The 9,605-nt window shown below is 38.4% G+C and overlaps 2 protein-coding genes across 3 annotated transcripts in view; one reads left to right on the top strand and one right to left on the bottom strand.

The window, feature by feature from the left end:
- The first annotated feature begins 78 nt into the window (after window positions 1-78).
- On the top strand, window positions 79-5,232 carry LOC104531819 (ras-related protein Rab-18-B). Its single transcript, XM_010176824.1, has 5 exons — window positions 79-138; window positions 2,150-2,222; window positions 3,126-3,244; window positions 4,117-4,183; window positions 5,057-5,232. Exons 1-5 carry the CDS (start codon window positions 100-102, stop codon window positions 5,230-5,232), a joined length of 474 nt encoding a protein of 157 aa, XP_010175126.1. The 5' UTR covers window positions 79-99.
- A 3,292-nt stretch (window positions 5,233-8,524) lies between these two features.
- Window positions 8,525-9,605, bottom strand: part of MPP3 (MAGUK p55 scaffold protein 3) — a 20,212-nt gene continuing 19,131 nt past the window's right edge. For both annotated transcript variants that reach the window (XM_010176823.1, XM_029087181.1), the window contains one exon: window positions 8,525-8,862. In XM_010176823.1, coding sequence (XP_010175125.1) covers window positions 8,683-8,862 — 180 coding nt within the window. In that variant the 3' untranslated portion in view covers window positions 8,525-8,682. The remainder of the gene's footprint in view (window positions 8,863-9,605) is intronic.

Raw genomic sequence — 9,605 nt, 5'->3', positions numbered from 1 at the left:
GGAGGGCGGGAGCCGGCGGTGGGGCCGGCATTCGCTGGTTTATTCTGACAAGCCTTCCCTTCTTAACCTCTTTTAGGTGTTGATTTTAAAGTGAAGAAAATGGTGGTAGACGGCCATGCAGTACAGCTCGCGATATGGGTCAGTTTTGTTCTCTGCAGATGTGAAAACTTCAAGAGCTTCTTTTCGTGGTTTTTCTTTTTCCCTCTCCTCCCCCCCCTAAAAGTCTTATGTTCTTCTGCATGTTGAGATTGTGTCCTTATGATGCAAATGCACATAGAATGGGTGGATCGTACACCAGGAGTTGCAGGTAAGGTTCTTTCAAAACAGTTGATAAATGCTTTATTGCTCGAGGTTTGGGACTTTCTGACTGTTCTTTCCTGCACTTACACAGCTGGGTTTCTCAAACCCTCTGTGATGAAGATGTGGCCTTGCAAGAAAGGCAGGTGTGTCATGGCTGAGAAGTGGTCCCAGGACAGGCAGCGCTTAAGTCACGTAAACTGTAGCAAAGTGATGTTCTGTATTATGAGTTGTATAACTTCCTGTAGGAGCTGTGCACTGACTCTGTGTGTATACCATACCAGAAACAGTCTAGATGCTTTATTTTTGTAAAAGTAATGGGGGGGAAAAAAAAATATACTTGGTCCTGAACTATTTAAAGGTTGGTTCAGATTTACTGGAAGACTTCAGCATTTGTCCAGAATTTCCTGAGGCTGTATTTCCAGCACCTGCAAACTGGGAAATCAAACTGCAGCTGTATGATCAGGATTACTTATAATACTAAAAAACCACATCTGTTCTCCTAAATGTCATGAAAGAGCACTAGAAGGAAGAGATTTTATGTGTATGGTCATAGCTATGTGCGAAAGAACACACCATTACTAATTAAGTAAATGAGACTATTGGAAAGAGACCACAACTGTGCTTTGGGCTGCTATTAACAAAGGTCACATAAATGCCAAAACTTCAATTATGTTCTTGTTTGTGTTCAGCATGCAAAGCACGAGGGATAAAGTCACACTTGCTCTAGCCAATGAGCGTATGTATTGGCTGTATCCTGAAGATGCTGCACGTAAAGCAGCTTTGTTGAGAGATACCAAGATATGTTTGCCCTAATAATCACACAGAGGTGTGTCTGCTTGCTGTGAAATCAAAGGGAAGACCAGAACTTGCACAAGTTATATAGCTGGAAAAGGCACTTTTGCAGCAGTCTGTAACAGCATCAGGAGAAACTGCTAATTAAGAGGGAAAAAACAGTGCAGTTGTAAAATGTTAAATAAAAACTTTAATGCATGTACAGGGCATTAAGGTCAAAGAGAGGCTTCTGCTTTAGTGATCGTGTGTGCATAGATGCCTAAGAGTACAATCTCCTTAGTAATGATGACTCAAATGAAGTAAATATATTGCCAATTTTAGTTTCATTTTTTAGCAAAGAGGAAATAAATTACAACATAGCTGTTAGTCTGTCTGTTGTAATATGTACATAATTTTTTTAAAAAAATCATATTTGTGTGATTCTTTTGCTTCCTTATTGTTTGTTCTGAGGGTTTTTGAATTTCATGTTGCACTTAGGGGCTATTTTACATTTGTGAAAGTAAGTGTGACACACTGCACTAATAATTGAATGAAGCTACTGATTTTAAATTTCTTAACTGCTCAGAGTCTTGTCAAACTTGAAGTAGTTCTTTCTAACTGGATTCTCCTTTCCTACTGTGGAAGAGCAAAGGGACACTTTTGGAACCACTGTTTCCTTTTCTGCAGTGTCTCTCACTGGAAAACCACCTCACCTCATTCGGTTCAGCTGGTTGTTAACTGACTAAGCCTGGCTGCTTGGCTTGCACCAATGGCCTTTTATGTATTTCTTTTGAGTCCCATTGACTTTCTTGTCTCACTCATATTATAGGTGTCTCTGCTTATTGGCTTGATCTTCAGTCAAGTCCCCTATGTGCTTTTCTCCTCCACCTTATCTGTTTTCTGTGGCTGCTGCTAATGTTTTCTGACTGCTTCCCTCATTCTTTTGTCTCATGGTTTCATATATCCTTACTGCTCAGGAAAAATTAAGGTTGTTTATCTTGTGTAGTTTAAAGTACCTTTTTTGTTCTAAATATATTTGATTTTGTATGTTTGCTTTTTTTCTTTCTTTCCTCTGTAGGACACAGCAGGACAGGAGCGCTTTAGAACACTGACTCCCAGTTATTACCGAGGAGCTCAAGGGGTTGTTTTAGGTACGAGGTATAAGGAAGAAAAAAGTTTATTACAAAAAGTGTGGTCTTTATTACTACCTAAATGTCTCTACAAAAGGAGATTGAGAAAATCAGAGGAACAGTTCCAGTTTTTACAACATCACTGCATCATTAGCTCAAACACTGAATATGTAAAGCCCCTAGCAGGAAATAATGCTTCTTCAAAATATTTTTAATTAAAAATACAGAGATGTCACACTGCAGTCTATTGAGTGCGTGAATTATTAGCTTTGTAGTTATTACTTTGGTGAGTTGCTGGTGATAAGGCAAATGGGGTTTTGTGTTGTTTTTTTCCCCCCCCAATGTTTTTTCTTCCCCCCCCCCCCCAGAAACTACTGATGTGATTACTGTAAGACATGAGTTTTGTAGAACAAGTAATGGATGGCTAGTCCTTTTCTGTGTGATAACACCAATCAGAAAAAGAAGGGATTGTTATTCTTGGGGTTTGTGAAGGCTGAAGACCTTGCTGTACAAAATATTTTTTTCTGACTATGATACATCTTTTTAAACCTTAGTGATTAAGTGAACACAGTTATGAAGTTACCAGTGACAAAAAGTCACTTTTTATTCAGAATCCACGTTTTTTAGCAGCAGTTATACATTAAATAAGTTGACAAAATACCTATTTTAAAATACTCTGTGTGGCCCAATTCAGAACTAGTAACTGGTCTAAGATTTAAACTGGTGAGTCTGTCAGAACTTATGTTCTGTAATCGAGTGATTTTAGGTGAGCACAGACAATGCGTTCCAGCTCTGGGAAGAGGATATAGTTGATGCTATAGTCTTTTTTTTTTGGAGGAGGCAGTAGGGACTAAGTTCTGCTGTAATAAAATAAATATTGTTCAAGGCTTTACAGCTATTAAACTCCTTTTCCTCTGTTACCAGTGTATGATGTTACAAGAAAAGACACTTTCACAGGACTAGAGAGCTGGCTGAATGAGCTGGAAATATATAGCACCAAAAGCAACTCTGTGAAGATGTTAGTTGGCAATAAAACTGATAAGGTCAGTTTAGAAATACATCCTCTTACACTCTTCAACAGATTACTCAGTCATGATAAGAGTATAAATGTGAGAAGTGCTGGAACTAACACATCTGTTGTGTGAGGAAGTGATATGCTCTGTAACTGAGGAACCTAGGCTGGGCAGGCTCCACTTACTACATCATTTTAGAAGCAGATCTTGTTAAAGATTTTAATGGAAACTCTCCTGAAGAGGTGCAATTGATGAGAGAGATTCTCTTAAGATAATGAGAGGTTCTGCCTGAAAACTGCTGTATACCACTGAAGTTAACTGCAATGCAACAGCACAACTGCTGCTTTCTTTTTGACCAGACTGTTTTGGGCAGATGGTGGGGAAGAATTCAGCTCTTCAGATGGCTGTGGAGTGTGCGTGTGCGTGGGTGTGAGGTGCACTGGTTGCTATACATTTCTGGAGTGTTTTGACGTATCTTAGATGCCTGTTGCATAACGAGATGTTTACTCTTGCTTTACTACAAGAGGTTTGCAGTGTGGCTATCCTGAACTAGATTCTCTTCTGCCCACTTCCAAATCTGTCAATTTTCAGATCCTATAATATGCCTTTTCAGCTACTTGACTACTGAAAACTTTTCTAGCACATACCTTCCTTCTAGCTGATTTGGAAGATAGCAACACTTTCATTTCCTACTGATTTGATATTGTTCAATTTGATCCGCTAATGGCTTGCCTAGCAATAAGTTGTCTGTAGAGTGGGGAAAATGCAGGTGCTGATTACTACATGGTTTTATAGACTTTTTCTTCATCAAAACTTGACTTCTGCAGTGGTGCTTTTCCAGGGACTTTGTAAAAGTGGCAAGTGTAGCTTATTTTAGTCATGTTCTTCATTCGTCTCTGCAGCCTGATCGAGAAGTAGAGAGAAGAGAAGGACTCCAGTTTGCTAGGAAACGCTCACTGCTTTTTATAGGTATGTAACTCTGTGCCAAAATCCTGTGTATTCATATGTTTATTTTTATGTTGCTAAGTGTGTATGAAGTGTGCAGTTGTATTTCAGCTTGATAGGTTGATTTACGTTTGTTAGTACCCAATTAATAGGGGTTCCTCTTGCTGCGTTAGTTCATAGGCATGGATGTAAGTTTTAACTTTTTTCAGAGATGCTCTGCATTGACTGCAGCTGGAACTACTTTTCTCTGAAAGATATTTACTTTGTATACTGTGTAGGTGTGAATTTTATATTCTTTTTGAAACTAGCAGGATTTTTTAATTAGGAGACCAGAAGATGAATTTTTCTCTTGACCAATGTCAGCAAGGACCTCGGGTAATCTCTTTTTCATTTCCAAGTTTCTGTTGCAGCTACATAAAAGACAATATTCTTAGACCAACAATAAAATGTAGAATATGAAGTTATAAAGATGGGGAACAAATCGTGTTTTGTTTTTTTTTAAAGTACCTTTTAAGTAAAGCTTCTTGAAGATTTCCAGAAGGAACTGGAACAAATGCATAGGGGAAAACATGTAATTCTCTCTGCATTCTTTGTTTCCTAGCTTAGTTATGGAATAATTATCTTGTAGATCTACTGTTGCAACCTGCAGAACAATTTCTGTTTTTCCATTATGGAGGGAATGGGGAGCTGTGGAATTTTTTTTAGGTGGAAAAATGAGATACTTTCTGTTTACCATACTCAAATGTGCCTCTAAGGGAGAATGGAGAGGAGGTTCACTCATTAAAAAAAACCTGTATCTTCTTTCTGGTCCCAAAAGAACTTCTTACAAAGTGGAATACTCCCTGCAAATAAGATAAAACACTCCCCTCTCCCTTCCCTTTCTTCCCCTTCCACCAGAGACCAGTGCCAAGACACAGGATGGAGTGCAACATGCCTTTGAGGAACTAGTCATAAAGATCCTGCAGACACCAGGTCTTTGGGATAACAGCGCAAACAAGCGGGGAGTCCAGCTAATGGAATCTTCAGCACGGCAGGATAAAAGCTTATGTGGTTCATACTGTCCACTTTCTTAAATCTACCAGGGAATTGTCCCCCATATTCCCCTTGCTCCTCCTCAGATTTTTCTAGACTATCTGAAAGGACAAAACAAAGTTGTATTTTAGTGCATTCTTAATACCTCAAATGTGAGGTATCTGGGATACCTTGTTGTAAAACGTAGCTTGTGATAAGCATTTGTGTCCTTTTCTAGACAAACTAAGATGTGTTTATTACCAAAAAAGCACTAATTTTTATTGTTTAGAAAAAGGCAATAATGGCTGATTGTTAAAATATTATGTATTAATAATATGTAGGTCTTGCTAAGATAACCTGTGGCATATTTTCAGGCAAGAGGTGGAAGAAGAATGTACAGTTCATATTAACACAGTTTTATGTATTCCCCTACAGAAGACTTAGACTGAGAATGCTAATACCTTAGTCACTGGTGTACAAAGGGAACAAGATGTACAAGCATAGGGGGAGGAGGGAAAAAAAAATGAAGTATACTCCTTTTAATTATTTTCTTATAGTGTGCCTTATTAGCCCTAATGCCAAAACCCATAGCATTTTTTTTTCATGGCAGAAAACCAGACGCTTTAAGCAGACTGCTACAACACCCCTTATGTCCTCACAAGAGGACAGGTTTCACTTTATATATTTATAAACAAGGTATATGTCATAAGAAGCTGGGTTAGAGGTATCTGGGTTCTAATCTGTGCACATCTCAGTTGTACTGAAGGTACGTGTTTTATAGTTAATTGTCATCTTGACCCTATTGCAACTTTGGTTGGAAAAACAGATTCTTCAAGACTATCTGAATATATATTTGAGCTTACTGACTGAAGCATGCCCTGGCTGTACTGTACATAATTGATCTTTAGCCAAGGAAGCAGTTTCAGATACAGCCAGCATATGGAAGAGCACCTGAAAACTGCAGCTGTTAGCCAAGGCTCACCCTTCAATACTATGAACCATATAAAGAAATATGAAAGGCTATAAGTTTTAGGTGTGAGCAAGGTTGGTAGAATGATCAGGGGGGAGGAGTTTCAGTTTGCTTAAGTACTTTGACTTAGAGCTTCTGTTACTATTTACAAAGTGGGACTTTGAATTAAAGTACATTCACGTTCTGATTTTTAGAGTTTCTTCTCACCTTTCTTCTCTGTAAGAGCAGGAGCATATACCAGGCATGGCTAATACAGCATGGACTCATTATCCCTATTAACAGCCAGCTACATGTACCCTCTTCCTAGGATTTTAGAATAAATAAGAGCAGTGAATGTGTTCTCTTCCCACCCCTCACCCCCAACTGAATCTCATGTTAGCTACCTGTGAGCTTTACCATGTAATACATAATACACCATCCTTTACTTCAAACAAACAAACAAAAAAATCAAGCCCATGTTTCTGACAGTATCCCTAGTATGTGACTGTACATTAATACAGAGTATTTGCATACATTTAAAAAAGATTAACTCATGCTGAGTATTTCAGTTCACTTTTAATAGCAATATTATATCTTAATATTTTAAGTTTTCAGTTACTGGAACTTCATGTGTACCTCCCTCATTTGCCTTGCTTCTTTTAGTGCATATGGCTACTATTAGACTATGTTAGATCAAAGAGCATACAAATTAGAGTATTTCAGATGACTACCAGTAAATAAATTAAGATGTTAGATAGCAACCTTGCTTTAAGTGCGTTCTCACGCTTAGATAGTATTTTACCTAGTTTTCTTTAAATTAAATTTGTATCCTCTAAACATTTGTCTTGCAGACTATGAAAACCTGCTTCAAATCTGTGATATAGATCTACAGTGAGATCAATCTGCCCATTTCATATTTTCATAAAATGACTGAAGTGCTGTTACGTAAATAGTTTTTAAAATATTACACTCAGTTTTTCATGGGATGAAGGTACATCTGTCACAAAACTCACCTGGCAATGTGTGTCTCCTAAGCCATGTTACTTCTGCTGGCTGTGCTGGGACAAGATTGCAGAGCTGATGGGCCACCTGCATGTGAAAGAGTCCTTGTACATTTGCTGTGACACTATTCTACTCCATCAAGCCAGAGCAGGTATCTGACTGTGAAAAGCACTTATTCTTGTAGGAATGGGAACCTCAATGCCTATAGGCAGGACAGTACATGAAAGTTGCCAGGGTATGCATGTGGAGAAGATGGATATGGGTGACTGTCCTATGCAGCCTTCTGGGGTAGAGTTAATGTAGATTCTTTAGTGACACTAGTCTATATAAGAAATATGCTTTTAATATGTAGTGTTGTTAGTGTTGCTAAATGCAGTGGACAAGAATAACACGATACTATTAAGATGCAAGGAAGGAGACTGGTTCACCAAAAGGTCTTTAGTTAAAGGGCACAGTACCCAGGAAAGACTAGACCTCAGCAGGCAGTGGAAAACAGAAACTACTTTTGGCTAATGTGCACCTGTGCAATACTCATACATTTAAAAAAATAATTATAAAGCATAGGCACTTCCAGAATAATCTCTGCATTTTCTTATTAAGAGCCATCTAAAAATCCTATATATTCAAGTCTCCTGAAATATATATAAAGGCCTCTAACAGTTAAGATTTCTTCTTCAGGACTTGATGTAGCCAATTAAATGCTCTGGAAGCTTTTACCTGATTTGGAATAAAAAAATGCTGAAGGGATGGTAATTTGGATGTGTAGCTCAGCTACTTAGTACTTCAGCCTCCTCCTTTTAGCACCTTTTTCAGAGCTGCTATGTTGGAGTCAGGGTGGTATCCCATCAGGTTTACAAAGATATCTGGTAGAAAAATAAGCTTTTAAAAAGTCCTATTTTAAATCATACACATTTATTATGTACACTAAAAAACATCTCTGGTTTATGAGCTGGCTAGTCACACAGGTGTCTTCCCAGGCTGCTTTAACATCTGTCCTGTGTCAGTAGGAAGAGACTGGGAAAGCAGGCATAAGCTATCGAGGAGCAGACTAATATCTGTGCAAGACAGCTTGGTGGCACTGGAAAATGCAGGATGGACATAAAAAAACCCCATCTCTCCAACTGCTAAAATATCACTACTTACATTGGTTCCTGAAAAGTACATTGTTCAGATGCCTTAACTCTAGCCACAAGACTTGTGACCAAAGCATGAAAATTCTAGCTGGTTAGTGTCCTAGTACACCAGTTAAATACTTTGGAAGCGTGGGACTGTCTCTGAAATGTTACTGTATTAAATACACTATTTCCAGTCTGAAAGACAGTCCAGTCTTTTATCTTTTTAGTCTGAGTATTCACTTTTAAATGACAGCTATTAATCAAGATTTTGATTCAGGAAAGGCAGTGTCAGCTTCTGACTTCGTTTAGTTTTTCTCACACAGTCTTTATGTAATACCTCCTCGATAGACCAGCAGTTCTGAAGTGAATTTGACGTATTTCCCTTTTCCAATCACTGTGTTTACAAGACATTTTTACACCATCTTTCCCTTAAGCATGATAACAAGCTATGACCTAACCCAGCTGACTGGCACCCAAAATGAATCCTTGTTTAGTTTCTCTAACACAATTTTCAGCTGATTACTTGCACTCTGGAGATCTTCTTTCACCAGTACAGTGTCAATTAAATGGCCATACTGCTCTTCAATGAATGCTGCTGAATTAATAATTTCCTGCTGTTCTTCATCCTGCTGATCAACACAAGAAGATGGTATGAAATTTACAGCATGTCTTTTTAATTACTAGTATTTTAAAGTATATTAGCACAGTAAGTCATAACTTTGAAAGGAAATGGCACAAGAGCTGCTACCATTAGGAAAGAGTATGTAAGATACTGCAACTGAGATCAAGGACTGGTATGCTACTAATGGAATATGGTAGGCTGTTCCAAAAAATGCAAGAAATGATAGGGAGGGGGGGGGGAAAAAACCCCAAAACATGTTACAGGAGGGACATAAGATGGTGACACTGCATTTTATGAAGTTAAAGAGTCACTGCCTAACCTAACACCTGGAAATCATATTCCTCAAAAGTTGAAAAGGAATGCTGGACCCAGTGTCCCCAAACTTACCAAGTGAACCAATTCCTGTTATGTGTAAATTCAAGTTCAGGTTAGCCAAAGTAATGATATTATGCACTCTCAGTATTTCTGTTCACATTTACAGAGCACTAATTTGCAGTTGTTCTAGGTTTGGTCCTTTTAAGGTATCCACATGCTGCATTTTGTATGTACCTGATTAACAGCCTGTGTGGGTGTCACACTGAAGCTATCAGGAATAGGTGGCTACCCTTACCATTTGATGGGCCTGCTCATCAGAAATGTAAAATGAGTATTAGCTTATCTGAGTTCAGTAGCAGCTTCCCCTGGTCCAGCCTTGAGTGATATGCACAGATCCACATGGAAGATGTGCACTTTGCTTCACTGTCAAGT

The sequence above is a fragment of the Antrostomus carolinensis genome, unplaced genomic scaffold (assembly GCF_000700745.2).
Source record: "Antrostomus carolinensis isolate BGI_N321 unplaced genomic scaffold, ASM70074v2 scaffold14051, whole genome shotgun sequence".
Taxonomy (NCBI): Eukaryota; Metazoa; Chordata; class Aves; order Caprimulgiformes; family Caprimulgidae; genus Antrostomus; species Antrostomus carolinensis.
This window is presented reverse-complemented; position numbering and strand designations above follow the sequence as displayed.

Bases quoted from the DNA above. Each gene is read 5' to 3' on its own strand.
- LOC104531819 (XM_010176824.1), top strand. From the start codon at position 100: ATGGTGGTAGACGGCCATGCAGTACAGCTCGCGATATGG. The intron at 139-2,149 runs GTCAGTTTTGTT...TTTCCTCTGTAG, and splicing joins CAGTACAGCTCGCGATATGG to GACACAGCAGGACAGGAGCG. The intron at 3,245-4,116 runs GTCAGTTTAGAA...TCGTCTCTGCAG, and splicing joins TTGGCAATAAAACTGATAAG to CCTGATCGAGAAGTAGAGAG.